Source organism: Cervus canadensis, chromosome X (assembly GCF_019320065.1).
Source record: "Cervus canadensis isolate Bull #8, Minnesota chromosome X, ASM1932006v1, whole genome shotgun sequence".
Lineage (NCBI taxonomy): Eukaryota > Metazoa > Chordata > Mammalia > Artiodactyla > Cervidae > Cervus > Cervus canadensis.
The window spans coordinates 137,383,154-137,409,752 of record NC_057419.1 but is presented as its reverse complement, the minus strand read 5'-3'; the positions used below and the strand labels follow the sequence as shown (position 1 = coordinate 137,409,752).

The following is a 26,599-nucleotide window of genomic DNA, read 5'->3' as shown; positions in this document are numbered from 1 at the left end:
AAATATTTGATAACTGCTTAATTCCATGTAAAAGAGTAGTAATTCCTGTTAATTTGCAGAAGTATTTTATAACTAACCAAGATGCGTCCGTTGTCTATTATATATACATTGCAAGTGTCTTCTCCCAGTGAAATGTTGTCTCATAATGATGTTCAATCATTCAGTTACAACACAAAACTTGAGAGTACTAGAAAAGTAATTGTGGAATTAGTGAAAGCTCTCACTGAGATAAGAATTCATTGAATAATATTTTTAAGATATTTTCTTGTTAATAGTATACAAAAGGCTATATTTTGATTGCCTAGTCAATCAACTTATTGTAAGAAGTAATCAAGAGAAATTTCTGCTTATTAATTACAGATTAGTAGTATAGAGTTTAAATTTTTCTTTTCTGTATGTTGTGTGAGGTGAGGAACTATATATTTTTCCCAAATAAATTATCCATATAACTTAAAACCATTTGTTACAAACTCCATTCTGTACTTATTGATTTTAAATTTCATTTAAAAATTTTATAAATATTTTCATCCATATTTTTTCTAGACTGAGAGAATTTTAGCATTCTTATAATAGAACCAAAATGATCATAATAACTCATCTCTGAAATTATAATAAATTACAGCAGAAAAACATGTTTCAGTTGGCCAGTGTCCACAGTGTATTCAACTCTGTAAGTAAGAGGCTAACTCTTAGTTTTTCTATGCAGCCTACAAGTATATTTCAATAAGCAAATTCTACACTAAGCTTGGATACTTGCAGAGTTGATAAAACCAGGAAATCTTGTATTTGAAGTATTCTGTTGTTTCTTTCAGATGGTATTATTTTATCTTAAAATGGTGACACATTTAAAAAATAAGATTTTACACTCAGTTCTAATAGATGCAGGCAGTCTGTGCTTTGTACAGTCTGACATGACAAATTTACCACAGATTGGTTAAATGACATCAGTCCACAACAATACGGATCAGGTTTAAGTTACCGTAATATATTAGTCTTCAGTCCCTAAACCACTATGTAAATAACTACTGTGCATCATGATCAGTGAGCAGTCATTTCACTTCTTTCAAATTCTGTCAATAATTAGTCACTGTGAATCTGTTTTCCCATCATGCATTGACAGCAAAGCATGTAGGTGTGTTGCCTCTGTCTCTCATTGACAACCAACTTGAAGTTTAACAAAAGTGAATAATCAAAGAGAAAACTGATCAACAGTGATGAAAGTACAGTTTAAAAAAGGAAAGGTATAACACTGGAAGTGAAATTTATATCTAATATAGTAATTAGAGACAAAATAGCCAACCAAAGGAATGTTTACATTGCCACCATTTGAGAGACTTTAGATGTGCAGCCAAGAAAGCTGGTGAAGACTAAATGATCAACATATGAACTTGACTCTCTTTATATATGTAACTGATAGGAAGAGGATTTTAATGTTATGAGAAAAACTTTTAAAGGTCATAGAATGGTCATGTTTTTCCCATTGATTTTTTTAAATCTTGTTACATGGTTTCATCTTGCATTTTCATTTTTGTAGTCCCATACTACTGAGCAAAATGAGGACTTCCTGCCTATTACTCTAAAAGAAGAGTAGAATAAAAGTTTCAGGAACATGATAGTATGATTAGGAGATGTCAAGCATAAGGAAAAAAATTTTGTAATTAGTGAGTTGTTAAGAAGTAAGGATAGTGGTAAAAGGTCAGATGGTACTTAGTTTTACAAATGACACACTTTATGAGAGAGTGTCCTTGTTAGTCAAAAAGCATAATTAATATAAGTACACTGAAAACCCTGGACAGGGAATCTATAGGCAGAAGCATCAGTCCCGAGTCTGTCTGAATGACCTTGTAAGTCACTTAATTCTTTTCTATCTTCATTACTTTGTCAGTAAAATATAAAGAAGAATTATATAACCTATTACACAGAGTTATTGTGAGGTTTCAATTAGATTAAAAAAACACTTTATAAATTATAAAGTATTCTATACACAATATTTGTCTGTGAGATGAGAGAGGTGGACTAGATAATATCTAAGATTTCTATAACTCGTATATTTAATGACTATATTCTTTTAATGTGGCATAATGTTGCTAGCTTCCATTACTCCTTCTTAAAATCTAATCATACTACAGACTCAGAACAATTCTTGTCATAATCCTAGATAGATTTTTTGCCAAAATTGACTAGCAGAAAATCTTAGAAGAAAACATATTGTATGACCTTGGGTTAGGATAATTATTTCTTAAACATGGCACCAAACACTCAAGCAACTAAAGAAAAATAAATAAATTAAACCACGTTAAAACATCATGAGAAACGCTGGGCTGGAAGAAGCACAAGCTGGAATCAAGATTGCCAGGAGAAATATCAATAACCTCAGATATGCAGATGACACCACCCTTATGGCAGAAAGTAAAGAGGAACTAAAAAGCCTCTTGATGAAAGTGAAAGAGGAGAGTGAAAAAAGTTGGCTTAAAGCTCAACATTCAGAAAACTAAGATCATGGCATCTGGTCCCATCACCTCATGGCAAATAGATGGGGAAACAGTGGAAACAGTGTCAGACTTAATTTTTTTGGGCTCCAAAATCACTGCAGATGGGATTGCAGCCATGAAATTAAAAGACGCTTACTCCTTGGAAGGAAAGTTATGACCAACCTAGATAGCATATTAAAAAGCAGAGACATTACTTTGCCAACAAAGGTCTGTCTAGTCAAGGCTATGGTTTTCCCAGTGGTCATGTATGGATGTGAGAGTTGGACTGTGAAGAAAGCTGAGTGCTGAAGAATTGATGCTTTTGAACTGTGGTGTTGGAGAAGACACTTGAGAGTCCCTTGGACTGCAAGGAGATCCAACCAGTCCATCCTAAAGGAGATCAGTCCTGGGTGTTCTTTGGAAGGACTGATGCTGAAGCTGAAACTCCAATACTTTGGCCAACTCATGCGAAAAGTTGACTCATTGGAAAAGACCCTGATGCTGGGAGGGATTGGGGGCAGGAGGAGAAGGGGATGACAGAGGATGAGATGACTGGATGGCATCACTGACTCGAAGGACATGAGTTTGGGTAGACTCTGGGAGTTGGTGATGGACAGGGAGTCCTGGCGTGCTGCGATTCATGGGGTCGTAAAGTATCAGACACGACTGAGCGACTGAACTGAACTGAAAATATTGTGCTGCAAATGATAATGTCAAAAAGTGAAAAGACAACCCAGGGAAAGGGAGAAAATATTTGCAAATGATATATCAGAGAAGAGATTTGTATCTAGAATATATTTTTTTAAAAACTCTTAATTCAACAAGGAAGTAGACCAATTTTTAAATGGGCAGTCAGGCCGAACAGACCTATACAGAACATGCCACCCCAGTTATTAGAGAAATGCAGATCAAAACTACAGTGAGATATCATATCACACTAGCCGGAATGGCTATCATCAGAACAGGCCATCTCACAACATCAGGGTATACATTTTTTTTTCAAGTGTACAAGAAACATTCTTCAGAACAGAGCGTATGTTAAGCCACAAAATAAGTCTTAATAAATTTTAAAACATTGGAACCATACAAAGATCCTTTTCTCATTACATTAGATTGTAAACAGCAAAAGGAAAGCCGGAAAATTCACAAATATGTAGAAATTAAAGGACATACTCTTAACAACCAGTGGGGCAAAGATGAAGACACAAGTGAAATTAGAAAACATCTTGAGACAAGTGAAAACACAAAATTCCAAAACTTATACAAGCCAGCAAAAGTAATGTTAACAAGGAAATTTATAGTGTAAATGCTTGCATTGAAGAAGAAAGATCCTAAATCAGAATTTAGCATTATACCTTCAGGAACTAGAAAAAGAACAAACTCAACCCCAAAACTGGTAGAAGGAAGGAAATAATAAAGATTAAAGCAGCAATAAATACAGTAGAGATTAAAAACAATAGAGAAAATGAAGAAAACCAAGAGGTTGTTCTTTCAAAAAGATAAACACAATTGAAAAACATTGAGCTAGATTGGCTAAGAGAGAGAGGACTCACATACTTAAAATTAGAAATGAAAGATGGCACATCACCGCTAAATTTACAGAAATAAAAAAGATGAGAGTACTGTGAACAAGTGTACAAAAACAAAATGGATAACTTTGAAATGGACAAATTCCTAAAAACATATAATTTACCAAGGCTGAATGATAAAGAATAGATTTTCTGAATAGACCTACAGTTACTAAAGATTTTCTCTTCCTTGGGTGGTAAAGGATACTATAGGGCCTATTGTGTTACAAACAGTTCATAATATTTTTCTCTGAGTTCCTCACCTTTTCTCTAAGTTCATCACTTTAACATGTATTTTGAATCCCATGTACCATGTTTTGGCCTGCTCAAGCAACTTTGAGCCATTATTTATCAATTTTCCCCCATTAGCTTAAAATGTCACTACCTGGAAGAGGTAAGTAGCATGCAGGCTTAAAGATACTATTTTATACTGCCTTTGCTACATCATTTAGTAAAATGTTAGCTAAGAGTATCTCTGCATTCACTCTTTAGTATCCCTATCATTAATATTTCCTAACTAAAGAGGAACCTATGTATGGCTTGGTTCATGGTATCTTTAATCTCCAAATATAAATTGAACTCTAAAAATTTAATAATTATGTGGGAACCACAGCTTCCAAATGATTGGACTACTGTTGTGATACTCTTCTCACCATAAAACAAAGTATGGTTTTTACCCTTTCTCACCAAATATTTTCAACTCATCCTGGTTTTTTTTTCACCTACTGACAGCACTTCTTCAATATTATAATAGAACACAATAACAAACAGTATTAGCTATTTCACCAACTTTGATGTCTTCTATTTTGTATATTGAGGTCAGCGTGATATTTTATTCCATGTCTTAAGTTATTGCATGGATTGGAAGGGAGATCCTGTTATTAAGAGATAGTAGAGAATGACTATGATCCAAACGCTCTTAGTTTACCAATTTGAATTTTAAAAGCCGAAAAGTTATCAAACTGACAAGTATTTCTACATGGACTGCCTGTTATACAGTACAGTGATCTTGAAAACAGTTCTAGTTTCAGGCTTGTTAAAAAGCATTCTATTGTATGTTCTTGCCTCCTTTGTCAAAAATAAGGTACTCATTGTTGTGTGAGTTTATCTCTGGGCTTGCTTTCTTCTTCCATTGGTCTATATTTCTGTTTTTGTGCCAGTACCATACTGTCTTGAGGATAGCTTTGTAGTACAATCTGAAGTCAGGAAAGTTGCTTCCTCCAGCTCCATTTTTCTTTCTCAAGATTGCTTTGACTCTTTGGGGTCTTTTGTGTTTGCATACAAACTTTGAATTTTTTTGTTTTAGTTCTGTGAAAAATACCATTGTTAGTTTGATAGGGATTGCACTGAATCTGTAGATTACTTGGATAGTACAGTCATCATCACAATATTGATTCTTCCATTCCAAGAACATGATATATCTCTCCATCTGTACACCCTCTTCAATAAGTGGTGCTGGGAAAACTGGACAACATGTAAAAGAATGAAACTAGATAACTTCCTAACATCATACACCAAAAAAAACCCTCAAATTGGGTTAAAGACTTAAATGTAAGGCCAGAAACTATAAAGCTCTTAGAGGAAAACAGGCAGTACACTCTATGACATACATCACAGCAAGATCCTCTTTGACCCACCTCCTAGAGAAATGGAAATAAAAATAAACCAGTGGGACTTAATTAAACTTAAAAGCTTTTGCACAGCAAAGGAAATAGCAAACAAGATGAAAAGACAACCCTCAGAATGGGAGAAAATAATTGCAATAGAAACAACTGGCAAAGGATTAATCTCCAGAATATATAAGCAGCTCATACAGCTCAACATCAGGAAAACAAACCAATCAAAAAATGAGCAGAAGACCTAAACAGACATTTCTCCAAAGAAGACATACAGATGGCTAAAAAACAATAGAAAATATGCTCAACACTGCTCATTATTAGAGAAATGCAAATCAAAGCTACAATGAGGTGTCACCTCACACCAGTCAGAATGGCCATCATCAAAAAATCTACAAACAATAAGTGCTGGAGAGGGTGTGGGAAAAGGGAACCCTCTTGCACTGTTGGTGGGAATGTAAAATGATATAACTACTATGGAGAACAGTATGGAGATTTCCTTAAAAAAAAAACCTAAGAATAGAACCACATGACCCAACAATCACATTCACTGGGCATATATATACCCTGAGAAAACTACAAATGAAAGAGACACATGTACCCCAGTGTTCATTGCAACACTATTTACAATAGCTCAGGCATGGAAACAGCCTAGATGTCCACTGACAGATGAATGGATGAAAAAGTTGTGGTACATATACACAATGGAATATTAACCATAAAAACACACATTTGAGTCTGTTCTAATGAGCTGGATGAACCTAGAGCCTGTTATCCAGAGTGAAGTAAGTCAGTAAGAGAAAAACAAATATTGTATATTGATGCATATATATGAAATCTAGTAAGATGGTACTGATGAGCCTATTTGCAGAGCAGCAGTGGAGATGCAGACATAGAAAACAGACTTGTGGACACAGTGGGAGAAGGACAGGGTGGGATTAATTGAGAGAGTAGCATGGAAACATATACATTACCATATGTAAAACAGATAGGCAGTGGGAATTTGCTATAGTATGCAGGGAGCTCAAATCGGGTGCTCTGTGAGAGGTAGGATGGTGTGGGAGGAAGGTTCAAGAGGGAGGGGACATATGTATACCTATGGCTGATTCATGTTAATGTGTGGCAGAAACCAACACATTATGTAAAATAATTATCCTCCAATTAAAAGTTTTAAAAAATGGCTTTCTAGTCTTACAGTGCTACTATATTTGTTAGTTTCACAGTGTTAAATTTGACTCACCAGGGATGATATATATTCCATTTTCAGTTATATCAAAGCTCCCAACAAACAAAAGTCTAGAACCAGATAGTGTCATTGTTGAGTTCTACCAAAAGTTTAAAGACGAATTGATACCAATCCTTCTCAAACTCTTCCCCAAAAATAGAGGACAAAGGAACATTTCCAAATTAATTTTGTGAAGCCAGCATTACCCTGATACCAAAATCACACAAGGAGGCCACAAAAGAGAAAATTACACTAGTAAACATAGATGAAAAAATCCTCAATAAAATATTAGTAAACCAAACTCCAATGCATTAAAAGGATCATATACCATTATTGAGAGGAATTTATTCCAGAGGTGCAAGGATGGCTCAACTTCTGTAAATCAAGCAATATGATACACTACATTAACAAAATGAAGGGTAAAAGTCATATGATCCTCACAATAGATGCAGAAAAGCATTTGAAAAATGCAACACCCACATATGATTAAAAAAAAAACAACTCAACAAAGTAGGTATATAGGGAACATACCTCAGCATAATAAAGGCCATACAAGATAAGCCCACAACCAGCATCATTCTCAGTGGTGAAAACTTGGAAACTTTTCCTCTGAGATTAGGAACAAGCAAGGATGCCCACCCTTGCGCTTTTACTCGACATAGCATTGGAAGTCCTAGCCAGAGCAATTAGGCCAGGAAAAGAAGTAAGCAATCAAATAGAAAAGGAAGAAGTAAAACTGTTCCTATTTGCAAATGACATATTATATATTTAAAAATCAAAAAACTATTAGAATAAACAAATTCAATTTGTAGGATGCAAAATAAGTATTTTAAAAATCTGTTGTGTTTCTATACACTAATCAAACTAGCAGAAAGAAAACTTAAGAAAACAATTCCATTTATCACTGCATCAAAAAGAATAAAAGATCTAGGGATAAATTTAACAAAGGGAACTGTCCACTGAAAACTGTAAGACACTGATGAAAGAAATTGAAGAAGACACAAACAAAATAAAGATATTCCATGCTTATGGATTGGAAAAAATAATATTGTTTAAATGTCCATTCTACCAAAGCAATCTATAGATTCACTGCAATCCCTATAAAATTCCAATGACATTTTTCACAAAATAGAACAAGCAATCCTAAAATTTGTATGAAATCATAGAAGACCCCAAAATAGCCAAAGACAGCATTAAGTCATGTTCACTCTTGCAACCCCATGGACTGTAGACTGCCAGGTTTCTCTGTCCATGGGATTCTCCAGGCAAGAATACTGGGGTGGGTTGCCATTTCCTTTTCCAGGGGATCTTCCCAACCCAGGAATCGAACCCAGGTCTCCAGCATTGCAGGCAGATTCTTTACTGACTGAGCTATGTGGGAAGCCCCCAAAATAGCCAAAGCAATAGAAAAATGTACAAAACTGGAGACATCATACTCCCTGATTTCAAACTATATTTCAAGCCTATAATAATCAAAACAGGATGAAGACTATACTTTCAAGGCTCATTTCTGTAGTTTGTTACTAGAGAAGTCTCTCTGAATGTGTGGACTACCCAAAACCACAAAGAGGAGGCATAGCAGTCTCTCCTGAATATGAAGCCAGCTCTTGGTGTTGCTTCTGCAACTGCCATTAGTCCTTGATGATTGTTCTCTTCCTTTAGGAGAGTAAGAGGGAAAGAATGTTGTCTGAGCTGAAACAAAACAAACAGTATGGAATTCACACAAAATGGACACATAGATCAATGGAGCAGAATAGATGTCCCAGAAATAGACTCAAGCATGTATGATCAATTAACTTATAACAAAGAAGCCAAGATTATACAGTGGAGAAGGGACAGTCTCTTCAATAAATGGTGTTGGGAGAATTGGACAGCCACATGCAAAAAAAAAAAAAGGAAGAAACTGGAGCACTATCTTACATCATACACAAAAATCAACTCAAAGTACATCAAAGATTTGAACATAAGACCTGAGACCATAAAACTAAAAGAAAACACAGATAGTAAACTCCTTGACACTGGTCTTGGCAATGAGCTTTTTAACTGGACACCAGAGCAAAGGCAACAAAATCAAGAAGAAATAAACTAGTGGGATTACATCAAACTAAAATAGTTCTGCACAGGAAAGGAAACCAACAAAATGAAAAGACAAGCTACTAAATGGAAAAAAAAATTGCAAGTCATATATTTGATTAGAGGTTAGTATCCAAAATATATAAAGACAAGAACTCAAATAACTCAATAACAAAAAACCAATCTGATTAAATAATGAGCAGAGAATTTGAAGACATTTTTTCGAAAAAGGCATACCTATGGTCAACAAGTACATGTAAAGGTTCTCAGTATCACTAATCATCAGGAAAATGCAAATCAAAGTCATAATGAGATATCACCTCATACCTTTTTGAATGATTATTATAAAAAAAAAAAAAACAAGTGCTGGCAAAGATGTGGAGAAAAGGAACTCTTGCACACTGTTGGTGGGACTGTAAATATGTGCAGCCACTATGGTAAACACTATCAATGTTCCTCATAAAGTTAAAAATAGAACTATACAATATGATCCAGCAGCTCACTTTCTGGGTATTTATCCAGAGAATAACTGGAAAAGATATTTGCATTCCTCTGTTCATTGCAGTATTATGTACAATAGCCAAGCTGTGGAAGCAACCTAAATGTCCACTGGCAGATAAATGGATAAAGAAGTAGTGTATAAAAAAGAATGAAATCTTGCTATTTGTGATAACTTAGATGGACCTTGAGGATATTATCCTAAATGAAATAAGTCAAAGACAAATACCATATGATATCATTTATATGTGGAATCTAAAACCAAATAAGCAAAATCAAAACAATAAAACAAACAAAAACCAAGTTCATGGGTACAGAGAATATATTGGTGGTTGCTAGAGGCAGGGGTGGGTGAAGGTGGGTGAAATAGATGAAAGGGGTTAACAAGTACAAACCTCTAGCAATAAAATAATTAAGTGATGGGGATATAATATACAGCATGGTGACTATAGTTAATAATTCTGTACTGTATATTCAAAATTGTTTAAAACTTTTCATCACTTTTCATCACAAGAACAAAAATTGTAAAACTATGTATGGTGATTAGTATTAACTGAACTTACCATGATGATCATTTTATAATATATATGAATACTGAATCATTATGTAGTACACCTGAAACTAATATGTCAATTATATCTAAATTTTAGAATTATATCAAAGCTTGATATTAGAATAAATGTAGATACTTATTGTTTAAGAATATTTAAATCATGCCTAGCTTTTGCTGAGAGTATTACATAGACTAGAAGTTTCCCTTCTCAGAATGATTTACAGGATTCTTGGCCAGTTTGTTGATTTTCTGAGTGCTCTCTTCTTTTTCACATCTTACATATCTTTTTTTTTGAAACTCATTTTTTTTTCTGCAAGTGTATAAATAATAAAAGCTTAGATGAAACTTAAGCTAGAAAATTTTAGTCCTTTTCAGAAATTCTAGTGAAATATTTACTTTTTTTTTTTTACAATTTATTTGGTTTGAAGGAGTAAGGCCATAGGGTGATAAGAACTGTATTAGGAAACAAGTACTGGTTGAAATTGCAATGTGGGTTTTTTTTTGTAGAATTTAACATACTTTATTATAAATAATCAAAAGTTTGTCTACTGCCTTGCATGTTTACCACTAGCAGATAATGTTATTTTCTTCTTGTTTTTTTTTAATTTTGATATATAAATATCATTGGTTCATGAATAATAAGAATTATGATTCTTTATTCAAAGCTTTTTGTATAAATACCTAAGATGGAACCAGTTCAATCCAAACTTTAATTGTATACCTATTATGTGTGTAAAAATGTGCCACATGTTTGATTTATAAGTGTTCAGACAAAAGTACATGTATTCCAAGTCCAAGATTGTTAACTTTTTAAAAAATAGGACGTAAGGAGAAAAGTCATTCATTTAAAAAGCTTTTAACATAATGTGGAAACATTTGAGTCACAAATAGATGATCTTATGCACCTAGACAAGCATAAGCACTAAATGAAGAAGGAAATATTCAGTAGGTGATGTTGAATACTTTGTTGGACAGGTCACAGTCCTCATGAGCAGAGCAGGAAACACCACGGTAGATTTAGTGTTATCATATATATTCTCATTGTTATTGGGAAAAATTGTTTTAATTGTGAAAATGGATATGAATTCTTCTAAGGCTTTATTAGAAGAAAACAATGCAAATATTTGTTGAGCAAAAGTGGCTATATATGAATTATCTCTGACCACAAAGAAGTTTTCAGTGTAGTTGAAGAGTCAAGACATTCATATGTGAAACCATTATAAGCATAATGGAATAAGAACCTACCCTAATTTTTAAGGTAAGCTGTCTTTGTCCTGGAAGTTTTCATGGAAGAAATGGGGATTTGAGATGTCTAGTGAAGAATTCATAGACTTCTTCATGTGAAGATGAAATTTCTCTTTTACAATAGAACCTACTGTGGTTATTATTTGGCACGCTTATTGTAAGCAATTAACTTCATTGTAGCATGCTAGGGATGATGATCACAGTTTTTGAAATCAAGCTACCTGGACCCAAATTCGGATTCCACCACTTATTAGCTACATCACTGTAAAATGGGGATAATAGTATCTTTCTTATAGAGTTGTTAGTATTAAAGAGAATAATGCATCTACATTTCATGGGAATAGCATGAGATCTGGAATCTGACAGACCTTGGTTCGAATCCCAATTCTGCTACTTACCAGAGACCTTAGGCACTTGAGTTTCTCCAAGATTTCAATTTTCTCATTTCTAAATGGAGCTGATAAAGCCTAACTCAAAGGGCTGTTTTGATGATTAAATGAAGCAATTTATGTAAAGCACTTAGCAGAATACCTGACATCCAGTAAAAGCTCTATGAATAATTTTATGTTGTTATATAATCCAAATCATGTAGAGACTTCAGTTTTATCTTTTTATTCATATTTTTAGGGTGAACCTGGTCTGCCTGGATACCCAGGGAACCCTGGTATCAAAGGTTCTATGGGAGAAACTGGTTTGCCTGGATTACCGGGGACCCCTGGAGCAAAAGGACAACCAGGCCTTCCTGGATTTCCTGGTAATACTACTTTTCTTAAATGCTTCTTTCTCTCCTTCCTCATTTACTCTAATCTATGTCATAAAGCAACGTCTTAGTTGACAGACCTCTGTTCTATTTCCCAACCAGCTACTGACCAGCAATGCAATCTCGGACTCTCTCTTTTACTTTTCTATTTTTGCCCAAATTTCTTTCCATAGAAAATGAGAATGGGCATTAACAATTCAGCAGCACAATATTCTGTGGGCAGAGAGACTGGTGGAGCATTTTTGAGTCTAACTGCTAGCCACAAGTCAGTTAAGAGGCCTTACTATTTTTGTAGGTGATAATGTATACTACCATTCTGTAGCCTGCTGCTGATTCTCTTAGGGTGTTGTCCTCAGTGGGTAGCTGTTGGTAGAACAATTATACAGTTTATTCAAATGATAAGGACTGAGTTGCACAAGCAAAGGGTCTTAGCACTATAATCAAGTAGGTGATCTGAACTTGTTTGTTAAAGTATCTGCTCTGTTTATGTTTGTGTCTATTTTTTGTTTTTTGGATTGCACTGTGGCATGGATGGAGTGGGTCTTTGATTATCTTTTCCTTAACCTTTTTATTAAAGTATAGCCTAGACACAGTAAAATGTACAAGACAATAGATGAATATTTACATATATGTATATATATATTCATGTACCCACCACACATATCCAGGTATAAAACAATTCTCTTACCCCATGAAATTTACCTATGCCCCTTCACAGTGAACCTCCCTCTCTCAGGTAACTACTACTATAACTTCTATCACTATCAATTAACTTTACCTGTTTTTGAAATTCACATTAATGGAATCATATAGTATATATCTTTGTGTCTAGCTTCTTTCACTCATCATTATGTATGTAAGGTAAAGTTATCTTGTTGCCTGTCAGCAGTTTGGTTTTTTAATCATTGCTCCATAATATTCCATTGAAGAAATAAACCATAATCAATTACCTATTCTCTTCTTGATGGACTTTTGGGTTGTTTCTAGTGTGGAACTACTAAGAAAAAAGTTGCTATTAATATTCTTTAACATGTTTTGGGGGGGCTACATACTCATTTCTCTCACACAAAAATTTATGTGTTAGAAGTACTGAATCACAAAGTAGGTGTACATTTAAGTTTAGTAGATGGTGTCAGTTTTCCAAAGTGGTTTTATGCCTTAGAGTCCCACCTGCAACGTATGAATGTCTACAGGTAGTTCCTGGTGGCTTGCCATGATCATATAGTGGTTAGTACTTTGTACTGCGAAATGTCCAGCTGTCTGTATCCTTACCTCATTTGATATTGTCAGTCTTTTTAATTTTAGCAATTTTGGTCAGTATATAGAGGTATCCCAATGAAATTTAAACTTACATTTTCCTAATGAACAATAATATTAAACACCTTTTCATATACTTATTGGCCATTTGGGTAGCATTTTTATGAAGAGCCTGCTCTAAGTCCTTTTGCTCTTATTTAATGAGTTATTTGTCTTTTTTTGGCATTGATTCAGAGCAGTTCTTTATATATTCTGGATATGAATCCTTTGTCAGATACATGTATTACAAATAGATTCTGTTGCAAATTTGCCTTTCACTCTTAATGCTGTTATGTGATGTTACTTTTAATAAAGTCCAATTTCTTTTTTTTAAGTCTTCTTGTTGTTGTTTAGTCACTCAGTTGTGTCCGACTGTTTGCAACCCCATGGACTGTAGACAGGCTCCTCTGTCCATGGGATTCTCCAGGCAAGAATACTGGAATGGATTGCCATTTCCTTCTACATTTTAAAGTCTAATTTCTTACTATTCTTTCATGGTTAGTGCTTTTTGTATCTTATTTAAGAAATATTTGCCTACTCAGGTTTATGGAACTATTCTAATTTTTTCTATAGCTTTCAGTGTTTAGGTTTGATATTTAAGTTTATGGTCTGTCGTAAATAAAAATAGTTTTATCATGTGATTATGGGTCAAGGTTCATTTTTTTTTCATACAAATGTCCAATTTCTCCACACTGTTTTTTTATTTTAAAGAAACTGATTCATGTCAATGTATGGCAAAAATCACTACAATATTGTAAAGTAATTAGCCTCCAACTAATAAAAATAAATGAAAAAATAATAATAATAAAAAGAAAAAAAGAAACTGAGTTCTTCTTCTGATCATCAAAAGACACAATTAAAAAATGAATAGGGAAGCTACACATTAGGAGAAAATACTTGCAAAACATATATCTCATAAATGACTAATATCTGGGATATATAAAGAACTTCTGCAACTCAATAATAATAAGACATGCAGACCACTTTTTTTAAATGAGGAAAACTTGGAACAGATATTTCACAAAAGAAGATAAGACGAATGTCAAATAAACACATGCAAAAGTGATCAATATTATTAGCAATATGAGAAATGCAAATTAAAACCACAATGAAGTAGTATTACATTTCTGCTCAGAATGGCTATTATTAAAACAATTGGATCAGTATATGTTATATAAGAACCTGGAGCAGCTGGGATTCCCAAATATTGTTGTTTGTTTATAAATCAGAGCATATAGCTATTCTCTGACTCAGCAGTTTCACCCCATCTAAGTATTTATCCAAAGATAAATTAAGACTTGTGTCTACAAAATTACCAGTGCAGAGATATTTATAGAAGCATTACTCATAATAGCTAAGTAGACCAGGTTTCCATAAATAGAATAGTGTTCATAATAGCTAAAACCTGACAACAACCCAAATGTTCAACAGTACATGAATGGATTTTTTTTTTTCATGAATGGATTTTTAAAAGTTTGATATATCCATACAATAGAATCCTACCAGTTAACTCTACCAGTATAATATGATGGTAATTATTTTTATTATGAATATATAATAATGCCAGCCTCTGAATAAATCAATATAAAACTTAAAATTATTCTTAAATCATCAAGCAAGCACCAGTATATTTGGGGGTTTTCTTTCTATTCTTCACTGTTTCTATGCTAACATTCTAAATTGTAACTTTGAATTGTAGCTCTCAAAGCAATGCAGTTTTTCTTTATCATTAAATTGAGCTTTTTACTCTAGGAACCCCAGGCCTTCCTGGACCAAAAGGTATTAATGGTCCTCCTGGGAACCCTGGCCTTCCAGGAGAACCTGGTCCTGTAGGTAAGAATGAAAACTAAGAGTTTGCTATGCTATAAAATTAAAGCTTTATTCATTTTTGGAAAGTCAAATCATTTCTGGGAGCTGTGAGCGTTTTCAAGACAAACATGCTGATCATTCACTGCATACCACTTGTTAGATACAAAATGAACAATTCTTAGTAACAGTTGCTTAAAATTATTATTATGGGACCTTATTTTTCAGGCTCACTTTTTCCAAGGAGAGTTATTTCAGGTATCCTTTGATAGTAGATGGAAGCTCTCATTATTTTAGAATGGCAAAGTGTAGTTTTGCTTGTTTACTGTTCTAAAGCAAATCACTCCTTTTGGCCCCGTAGGAGACCTATAATTCACCCCACTTTCATCCCCCCCACACACACACCTTGCTTTTTTACATATTCTAAAGGTAGGTTATATGAGAAAGTGAGTTTGAATACTGAGTGGATGATAAAACAGTTCCTTATTCTCATTATCCTTTATTTCTTTTCCACGAGGTTTCATGACTTAAAGAAATGTCCTAGAGACACTGTGTGTCTTTTGGCTAGAATTATTTGAGGCTAAAAGTAAAAGAATTGGGAATATAGGAGAAAAAGGAAATTGAGAAGAAAAGTATAACCTTCTGTACTCTGTTCTTTAGGTGGTGGAGGTCGTCCTGGGCCACCAGGGCCTCCAGGTGAAAAAGGCAAACCAGGTCAAGATGGCATTCCTGGACCAGCTGGACAGAAGGGTGAACCAGGTACTATATTTTTTTAATTGTCCTTAATTTTCTAATTTCTTCCTTGTCTACTGTAACTTTTGTCCTTATGTACCCATAGTGAAATTCTTCCTTATCCTCTAAGCTACTATACACTTCTCCCTTCCTAATTACCTTCTTCCTGAGAATATTACCTCACATTTATTGAATCACGTTGCCTCCCTCTTATGAAAAACTCCATAATCTTTTATTGCTCAATTGTTCATGTCAAGAAGCTACCTAGCTTTTTTTTAACTACTCTGGATGACCTTCTTTCACCATGCAATCTCCCTATATATACATATATATGATATGTATATTTAAAAATATACTTAATACTCATCACAAATAGAATATAAGTTTATATGATTTTTTTTCATGTTCAAATTGTAGTTCGATGTTGGAAATAAGTCTTCTCCATGTTTCATATGATATACATTGCAGCACTTGCTAAAAACCTAAATGATCCAAAAATAATTTCTTCTTATTTCAGTTATTATTATCTGTTTGAAAGTTTTGGGTTTATGTTCTGACAGGTCAACCAGGCTTTGGAATCCCAGGACCCCCTGGACTTCCAGGACTTTCTGGTAAACTTTAATAAAGCGTGTTAAATCAGTCAGTAAAAAGATAATATTCTCCAGTACACTTATTTTTTCATCTCCACATACAACCCAGGACAACTCAAAGCTAGAGTAATATCTTAAAGCATTTCTTAATTAGCAACTTAGTATAAGCTATTGTACTATAAAAAATGCACCATTAAGAAAATTTATATACAGATATCTCATTAACCTCATAAATAAATGTTAAGGAAATGATAAAGAAAGAAAAATTGTAGGAAGAGTTAGGTTTCAATAAGTTTTTCTTTTTTTCAGTAATTTTTTAAAAACTCTTTTAGCCAGAAGAAAAATACTTTTTTCTCCCCATGGAAACCAAAACCAAGATAATATAAGTAAACTGTAGAAATCTGTACCAATCATAAAATGCCTATTGAAAACTCCATTTTAATTTACATCTTGCATCTTGGGTGGTATGTGTGCACACACATCTACCTCCCTCATTTGTTTTTACTCTCATTGTAAGCCCCAAGTAGTTAATTAAATGACTAAATGTGTACAGATATGTATTTTTATGTTCTGAAATGACCATAAGCTATTTATGGAGGATTTTTTCAAACCACACATAGATCACTTAGAAATTCCTGTATTCCATTTATGAATCCAACATAAAAATTATTACTCTAATGTACAACTGTTATATTGCTCTCCGACATGTCAGTGGTATAGAAAAACTGTTGAAAACAGTTTGTCTAGATTGTGATTCTAAATCTTGGCTGGAATGGTCTTTGGGGACACACAGCAACCATTGAAGAGCCATATCTTTCAATGGTCTCAAAAATTTGTCTCAGAACAGATGGGGGGACACCTGTACACCCATGGCTGATTCATGTCAATGTATGGCAAAACCACCACAATATTGTAAAGTAATTAGCTTCCAGTTAAAAGAAATACTTTTTAAAAAATATTTTGTGTTAGGAATTTCCTCTAGCTATCTCTAACCTATTCTTGTAAATATTTTATGCTTTTGTTTTTTTCTCCTCCTAACTGCTGGTCATGTGATCATTGCTGTATCTCCTAACACAAAGGATATATTTTAGAATGCAACTTATTATTGTTTCTATATTTCTATACATACTCTAACAAATAGTTCTGATAACAGATAAACCTAATAGAAAAAATGGGTTTTCTGGATGGGTTGGGGATTTGGTAGGAGGTAGAAATGACCTTAGTAAATTCCATTATTTTTTCTAATAGTGGGAGTAGCTTTAGTCTTACAGGCAAGCCTAATTAGTATTCAGTATCATTTAATATGTTCCATAACATGACTTTGCTTTCATAGGTCAAAAGGGTGATGAAGGATTACCTGGCATTCCAGGAAACCCTGGCCTTCCAGGTCCAAAGGGTGAACCAGGCTTTCATGGTTTCCCTGGTCTGCAGGGTCCCCCAGGCCCTCCTGGTTCTCCAGGTCCAGCTCTGGAAGGCCCTAAAGGCAGCCCTGGACCCCAAGGTCCTCCTGGGAGACCAGGTATGTACATGAGTGGTAGGGGAATGGTCTATTTATTAGTCCATTTTTGCTGGCAGGTTATTCAGTCTTTAGGACATTAAAATCTGCAATCCAAAGAACTTCTTAAAAAGAAATAGCTTGTTTTATTCCTGGCTCCATCCATTTCCATGGCATCTAATAATTCTTTTCAGTAATGTATTTCATCATTTACTTAAAGTTGAACTAAAACAAACCAACTTGGAGGAAAAAAAGGAAATAGTGAATTTATTAGTTTTTTTATTCAACATAAAGCTATACTGAGGGAAAAAAAAAAACTATACTGATAACCTGACAGCAAAATGCCAGCTGCGTTTTTAATGTGAGCTTCTCAGCATGTTATCACAGAAATCATTTTAGTGATCACCCAATAGATGCTTGTGGTCCAAACCAAAAATGTTGCTATGGTTCTGTCATATGATCAGCACATGTCACTAAGCACAATAAAAAATTGTTATCTTCTCTAGGAGCTAGGCAATCAAATTTATCTTCAACATCACAGCATGATTAAATCGAATAGTGATCTCTTCATACCAGCTTCATGTCTATACCTCATTTGTCTTGTGTTAACTGCTCTAATAGTCTCAGTTTTGCATCCAATGTTCACTTTTCCTTTTGTGTTTGTGCTGTTTCATTTCAGTTTACTAAGTTTGGAAACGCTCATTTTCATTCTGGATTAATGTCGCTGAGCCCAATCACTGGAGATAGATTATTAATAGATACTTGAGACTTAATATTCAGTTTTTTTAATTTCTAATTATTGAAAATTTGGCCCTCATTGATTTTTTAAAGTAAGATAAATGTAAAATTAAAGAAACAAAAAAATTGCCTTTTTATCCTTTGAAGGTCTCTGACTCATTTTTATAATGTATTTAAAAGTGCAAATTTCCATAAACTCTGAAGTGATTGCAGGCAGTCAGTTTTAATAAGATATTCTGTAAAAACATGAATCAATGGGATCACATACCTTGTTCAGAAGATCATTTTCAAAACCAGATTTTATCTGATCTGACTATTTATAGAAGGTATTATTTAAAGTTTTACTTTGCTTTACTATTGAAGAAAATCAGTGAAGCTCTCAGCTATGTTAATTCTCTTGCATGTAATATAAAGCATTGACACGAATATCTTGCTTGGTTATGCATGTAATAAATCAAATAAACCAAACTATTCTCCTTTTTAGTATTTTAATCAGCACTGTGACTATTTATTATCAGTAATGGAGTTCAGTGTTGAAAATTATTTTGAAATATGTCAACATAAAGACATCAGTCATAAAAGTTTTTTTTAAATTACCATTTCTAAAAGAAATAATAACAAAAGTAGTCAGAAGAACACACATCTGATGAGTATTTGTAACCTTTCAACATGTTCATAAACTACAAATTAAAATGGAATTCTAAACCCAGTTGCTCTGAGAATTGATTGTTATTGTCTGCACTTATAGTAATGATTATTATAAGAATGATTTTTGGCCTTTCAAAATATGTCACATGTGCTGTTTTTATTTTAATGTTGATGTGAAGTGGTGATAATTTGGTTTATATACAGATGCATGAATATAAACTTGCAGAGTATTCTTTTATTGAATTAAAGTTTAACTTGAAAAAAATTAGTGTAATGCTTTAGTTTCTTGATATTTCTAACAATTTTGATATTTTTCCTTTTTGTTAATGATGACATTGGGCCTTGGTGAACTTTGATCCCTATCCAGGTCCTACAGGTTAGCTCCTTAACTCCAAAGTAGTATCTGCATGAAATATGAAACTTTTTCTTTTATTTATATATATATTTGTATGTATGTGTATATTATTTATATACACATATGTATGTGTATGTGTATATTATTTATATACACATATGTATGTGTATGTGTATATATAGGTATATATACACCTGTATCTAATGTTTTCAAGTATTTGAATATATTTTAAGAGCATATATGCCAATTCAGTTCTTACATGTTGGTCTATCTCTGAAAGTTGTTAGGAATTTGTGCAGTCCAGTTTTTCTATTGGAATAACTCAAAGTAACCTACTTAGAAAAGCTGATTTATTATTTTAAAATTTATATATTTATGTTTTTTTAGTTGGAAATTTATAGTATTCAAAACTACATTGTATACTATTTTACACTTACTGTGTATTTCCTATTTTTGCTTCATATCTGCTAATATTAATTAAATTATTCTTCAAAAAGATATTTTTAAACAATAATATGTATTATCAGATCCTGCAAATATGCAATTCTTGATGAACCATACCTCTTGCAACTTTTCAAACCATCCCACCTTCACATTTTTGTTTGTCCCAAAGTTCTAAATTCTGCTACTATGTAAATGGACTAATAGGCACAGAGTAAAAAAAAAACATTTAGTGTAACCAGCAAAGATTAGAAACCTCTTAATCTTATTTTCATCCTATACATATAAACAGTACATACCTAGGAATAGTTACCAAGAGCTGCCCATTAGAAAATTGCTGATTCATATTAAAAGATTTTCACCTAATCAGAAGTAAAAAGAATCACAAATATCTGAATGTGTTTATTATTCAGGATAAATAGCCCTTTTCACATTTCTGAGGAGCAGCTAAAAGGGGAAAAAGTATAATCCTGAGTTCTAGCTACTGAGAATGGCAGGAAATTTTCTCTTCTTATTATTGTAAAATTTATACTTTTTCAAGATGCTTTTTAGGAAGCAGTCTATCTCTATCTGAATTGATTCCCTGATTTATTACTACCCCACAAACCCATTATTTCATATAACCATATAGTATCACTCCAGAAGGACCTAAGTTTTACATTAGTCAAACAGATACTCACTAGATACTGGCTAATGATAGAAAGACAGGTTTTATTCAAGACTATTACATTAGGGGAAAGACTATTGCAATAGGAAAGAGAGACTGAGCTCAGGTCCGAGTACAACAAGGTCATATGGGGATTTATAGTCAACTGGCAGCCCACTCCAGCACTCTTGCCTGGAAAATCCCATGGACAGAGGAGCCTGGTGGGCTGCAGTCCATGGGGTCGCGAAGAATCGGACACGACTGAGCGACTTCACTTTCACTTTTCACTTTCATGCATTGGAGAAGGAAATGGCAACCCACTCCAGTGTTCTTGCCTGGAGAGTCCCAGGGACGGGGAGCCTGGTGGGCTGCCGTCTATGGGGTCACATAGAGTCGGACAGGACTGAAGTGACTTAGCAGCAGCAGCAGACTCAGTGGATGAAAAATTCCTAAAAGGAGACATCAAGGTAAACAGATTCTTGCTAAACTGGCCTATTAGAGTTCTCACCAAAGGTAGTCTAAGGCCTATTAGGGTCCTTGCAGTCTTGCCAAAGTCTTGCTAGAGTCTTGCTAAAGGCAGTCTAAGGACTTAGACATTAAGGATAAGGAACTTGATCAGATATCGAGGGTAGGGGTGGGGGAAACTCACCCTAAACTGACTTAGCAAGATTCTTGCTAAAAGTGGACTCAACAGACCAAGGACAGGGCCCAAGGAGTAAGGTCTAATTGAGAAGAGGGCTCAGGGTAATCTATCTGTCTAAAGTTTAGTCACAGATGAGAAAACTAAGGCCCAAAGAAGTGAATAAGCTTGCTTAAGGTCATATTGTTAGTTACTGGCATAGCAGGAAATCTGACTTGGGGTTCCCCAGTACTTAGTTAAGTGTCACGTATCATCTTTCCACACAGACAGTTACATAGCTTGATGCTTATGATCTGGCCTCTTATTCTAGTTATAAATATAATAACTGATTGAACAAAGCTGCTTCTGCCATTTTAGGAGACTCTTAGCATAGCAGACTGGGCTTTGCCTTTGCTTTTTTTGTTTTCTGTTAACTCTAAATCTCCATCAACCCCTACTAACTGTTTCTTGTGTTTTCCTAAAAGGATGTCATCAAAAAGATTAAGACAAATGCATGCTATTTAGCTATTGCCAAGATAAAGAGAAGACTAGGGTATACTTTGAAGTAATTTTGAGTCCTCCCCTGTCTGACTTGCATAGAAGTTGCTGCCTTGATCACTTCCAGACTTTACTGTCAGCTATAGGATTGTTTTCTTCCAAGGCCCTAGAATATATTCAGAGGAAAAAAAGCAAAGTAGCCACATTAGTTTAAAACTGATTTGACAACTTATTTACAAGATGTACTCTAAATTACATAGTTATTGGAACCTGGTATCTGTAGTATTCTCTTCTTTGCACCAATTGAAGACTGCAACCCTGAGTGGAAACTGGATTTAAAATTTACCAATCAATTCATTAGTTTATCTTTAATTATTACTACTTATATATAAGAGATTTTTTTGTTTTATTTTGTTTTTCAGTTAAACTTTGTTAGGTCATTTGAGAAATAATTAATTTAGGAACTCATGTACGAAATTGACTTGGCATATAACTCATTAAAATGTTACCTTTTAGAAATTAAAGTCTTAGAAGTTTTGCTATGATATGATCTGAAGTTTTCCTTGTTACTTAGACTGAAATATCATATATTTCAATGACATATTTTTCTTAGAGTTCTTATTTTGGTCCTTCTGTAGCAAACACATATGTAAAATGTCTTTACTCAAACTCTGAATTATCTTAAGTAGAAATTCTAATTTATCTACCTAATAGTGTTGCCAGACTCTGCTCAAAGTGTTGTTTGCTGTATGTGATACAGCAAAGTCAGTTTGCTGTATGTGATTTAGAAACCACTTAAGCAAACAAAGGTTGATTTTTTGGCCTCCTGGATTTCAAGTTGTCAAATGCTTTAAGAGGCTTATTACTCTTATTACTTGGTATAGTAATGTTTTATATTTATATGACATGCCATCATTTATATCATGCTCCTTGAAGGCAGAGTTTGGGTCTAGCTGATCTTTGTGTTCCCTATGTCATCTTGCACATAGAAGGTCAACATTTTTAAAATGTATTTGATCTTTAAAACAACTCTGAAGGAGATTAGGGTAGACAACACTATTCCCACTGTGTGGGTGAGAAAACAAGCTCAGAGAGATCGAATTGCCCAGAATCTCATAGATATAAGTAGTAGAGCTAAGAATAAATCCTCAGTCTTCTAATTTCTAGGATTCAGTATGCTAGTACAATTTATTCTCTCTGCAAACGTCAATGCCTATAAATCATAGCAAGACTTGTAAGAAAAGGAAATTGGGTTTATAGTCAATTAACATCAACCAAGAGTTGTCCTGTTTGTAGGCTTTTTATCTCTTTAATGATCCTTCTTTTAATAGTTAATAGTCTAATTTAATATGTACATCAAATAATATAAAGTAAATGTGATATTTTCTATAGTTTGGGGTGGGATATTGCATGCCAAAATATTTTGAAGGGCCCTTCAGTGATGGTCTTCACAACTTTGGAAAATTCTACTCTTAGTTTTCAAGTTAAATGATAAGCAAACATATATTGGCTTTTTCTCTTTGAGTATATTATAAGTAATAATGCAAGAGAAGAAAGCTTCTTGATGGATTATTTTTAAAAATCACGATCTGTCTTCATGGAATGATTTTCAAAAAAGACAAACAGAAGTACAGTTGGTAATGACCATTGTTTATTTGTGTTTCAATTTCTCTGTTAGGTCATCTGTGATCTTTGTATATTTGCCTGGTAAGGTCTTTAACTGTAGCTCCTTGGAGCAGTCTGCCTATACCAAGATATTTGCACCTTGTGTGTTTACTAAAGAATGGCAGAGGCCAAGATAAACTTTTACGCAAAAGTTTTACCCAAAGGAATAGAAGGCTATCAATGAAGTGGTACTCCCTTTCCAACTTTCATATTTTGAGGTTCTAACTTTTGGAAAGCCATTGTAGCATTTCATTTGAATTAATGAAAACTAGCAGCTTATTTCATAGAATAAGCTCTATTTTAAAATATTTGGCTCTCTATACTCCTGTATGGTTCTGTTTGCATACTGATTACGCTGTAGGTGTAAGAAATGCTGGCAAAGAGAATTATTGTTTAACTTGTGCTATAATGTGAACCACTTCTAACTCATAATCTTATTTTGTACTGTGTGATGTCTGATACTGCTAACATCGATCTTTGGGCTTTGGTGAACTCTGATCTTCCCAGGTTTTCAAGGTTAGACTGGTCAATTTTTTTTTTTAATGCTTTGTATGTGTGACAAGAGAAATGCACTTTTTTTTGCTATCATTCAGAAGTCATTGAAGAGTGCTGTTATCCTCAAATACTACGTGCTCTGGTATTTAACATTTTGGTGAAGGTAGTGTGACTGGTTTATAATCAAGTTTGAAATGACATTAGGTCTTTGTGGTTTCAACTATTTATAATAGATAATTCATACATAGAAACATGTTAAAATTTAAATGGAAATACACTTATTTTTATATTTAAGATGCATTATTTAGGCAGGCATCTGACCCATTTGTAACCTCTGTGTATTGATTTTATTTTCTTGAATTTTTTTTTTTGCCTGAGATTGATCAGAGCTGTGTTTTCATGGCTATTTTCAATAATGAAAGAGGGTAACTGTTGAGTATTGTTATAAATAAAACTTACATGCCCCTTGTGTTATTAGCAAACCAGTAATTTAAATTTGAGAGACGCCGGAACAATAGGTCTGAATCAATAACATGTAAATTTACCTAAATTTCCTTTTAATTGCAAACAGAACAATACCCAAAACATGCCTACTTTTTTTATTCCCCAAATAAGTGTTCTGATTACTTTTCAGATTGGGGAGAGAAGAATAAAATGTTCCTTTTTTTCCTCCTCTTAATCTTACTCTAGTCACTGGTAGATTGATTCACAGATAGTTTACTTTTCTCTTAATAATCTGATTTGCTACCTGATTTCTAGTCTAAATTACACATTATGGAAGAAGGTAACAATTTTTCTCAGAAAACCCTACCAAGGAGTTTGAACTCAATAATTGTTTTTAGTTGTTTAAATTGAAAATACCCAACCTTTTCTTTATGATTGGAAAGGGAATTTCTGAGAGTGTCTATCTGGTTGCTGGGCTAGGGTGACTCTATGATTTAAACTGTTTAAAGATAAATGATTGTTGTACTGTTGTGAACCTGCTTCCTCTTTCTCATGTGACAGTATTACATTATGAAATCACATAGAAATAGCTGAAAGATTAAAACAGGTTCATATTTTAAAATATGTTCTTACCTTCAGTTTTACTAATAATGAAGATAATAATAATTGTTTAAAAATTCTTATATAATTCTTACTATGTGCCAGGCACTGTGTTTATAGTTATTATCTTATTTAATTATTGGAACAGCCTGATAAAGTAGGTACTATTCTTATTTCCATTTTAAAGAAGTTGAAATTGAGGCCAAGATGATGAATAAAATTTATAGAGGTCAAATAGCTAATGATTGATTAATGAGTCCAGCATTCATGATCTCTAAGCCATGCTGCCTTGTTAGCGTGAAACCATTGATTCTGAGTCATAAGAGTACTGGAAAGGATTGGATCAAAATGTGACCATTTGTCTGTATATAAACATGAATTCAGTATTCTAAATTCATATACCTGTGAAATTTCCTTCAAAAATAAACTCTACATATTTTCCTTTTTTGTTGAAACTAGTGAAAAGCTAAGATTACTGGAGGAGAGAAGGTATAGGTGCTCACTATATACCGTTGATTATTTGGGACTTTGTAATTATTTTGTTAAGGCAGGGCTATTTAGTCTCCACCTCAGCACTCTGCAGGCGAGACAGCTATTTCCCACCTAGTGAGGAAAAATGTGGCTATTTATAAGATCTTCTTGGTCCCTTAATGAACCTGATATCTTTATTTAGAAGGAACATTTTAAAACATAGTATAAGGAAGGAGCTTAGCAAAATCTCCTTTTAAATTATTTAATTTATTCAGAATTTATATGCCAAGTCCTTTATTTTTCTTCAGAAATACTTAAAATGTAAATAATACAAAAACATTTTAAAAATAAAAGTACTATATTGACTCCATGAATTTCTGACTCTAAAATATTCCCATGTGTTAAGCATATCACTAAAATGAAATTAAGCAATTAGTTTGCCTAAATAGCTATCTTAATTGCATAGTAATACAAACTGAATAAAAGTAACTACTTACAAATAAAGCAACTGTATTTTAATCACAGTGAGGCAAATGACATGAATCCCTGATTGCCCTACAAAATGTGGCCGTGAACCAGCAGCTTTAGCTACAGGACACTTTTTATTTACAGGGCACTTGTTAGAATGGAAATTCCTGGGCCCCTCTCCAACCCAACAAAATCCAAAACTCTGGGGGTATATCCAAGAATTTATTTTAACAAGCCCTCCTGGGGATTCTGATGCGTTTCCAATTTGAGAACAGTGCTCTGTGGTGTCTGTTTTGGTTCACTTAAATCAAACAGTTAGGGATTACAGAAGCAATCTTTATTACCATGTCCAAAGTCCTTCCTTTAGATATGAGCTTATTGGATTTAATATATAATAAAATACAAAGTTAAACAATCTGCAACCCAGTGTTAATAACAAAATGAACCCAGCCCAGTTTACGTTAGAGGCTCAGCGTTGATCTATATATTTTAATGTACTCTGGATTTTATTCTGCAAACTAATAGATGACTAAGAGTATTTGGATAATTTAAAAGCCTGACTTTTATGCTGTTCTTATGTTAT

The 26,599-nt window shown here is 33.7% G+C and overlaps 1 protein-coding gene and 1 non-coding gene across 6 annotated transcripts in view; both read left to right on the top strand.

The window, feature by feature from the left end:
• The window catches only part of COL4A5 (collagen type IV alpha 5 chain), a 240,450-nt gene that overhangs the window by 197,066 nt on the left and 16,785 nt on the right, over positions 1 to 26,599 (top strand). For 2 of the 5 annotated variants that reach the window (XM_043459098.1, XM_043459097.1), the window contains 7 exons: positions 11,877 to 12,003; positions 15,058 to 15,138; positions 15,772 to 15,870; positions 16,404 to 16,454; positions 17,767 to 17,952; positions 19,682 to 19,690; positions 24,046 to 24,054. In XM_043459098.1, the coding sequence (XP_043315033.1) occupies positions 11,877 to 12,003; positions 15,058 to 15,138; positions 15,772 to 15,870; positions 16,404 to 16,454; positions 17,767 to 17,952; positions 19,682 to 19,690; positions 24,046 to 24,054 (562 nt within the window). The remainder of the gene's footprint in view (positions 1 to 11,876; positions 12,004 to 15,057; positions 15,139 to 15,771; positions 15,871 to 16,403; positions 16,455 to 17,766; positions 17,953 to 19,681; positions 19,691 to 24,045; positions 24,055 to 26,599) is intronic. The other 3 variants (XM_043459101.1, XM_043459100.1, XM_043459099.1) reach the window with 2 other exon arrangements.
• Positions 8,366 to 8,576, top strand: LOC122436249. The gene has a single exon (XR_006267987.1). It is a non-coding gene; the product is annotated as a small nucleolar RNA U3 (small nucleolar RNA).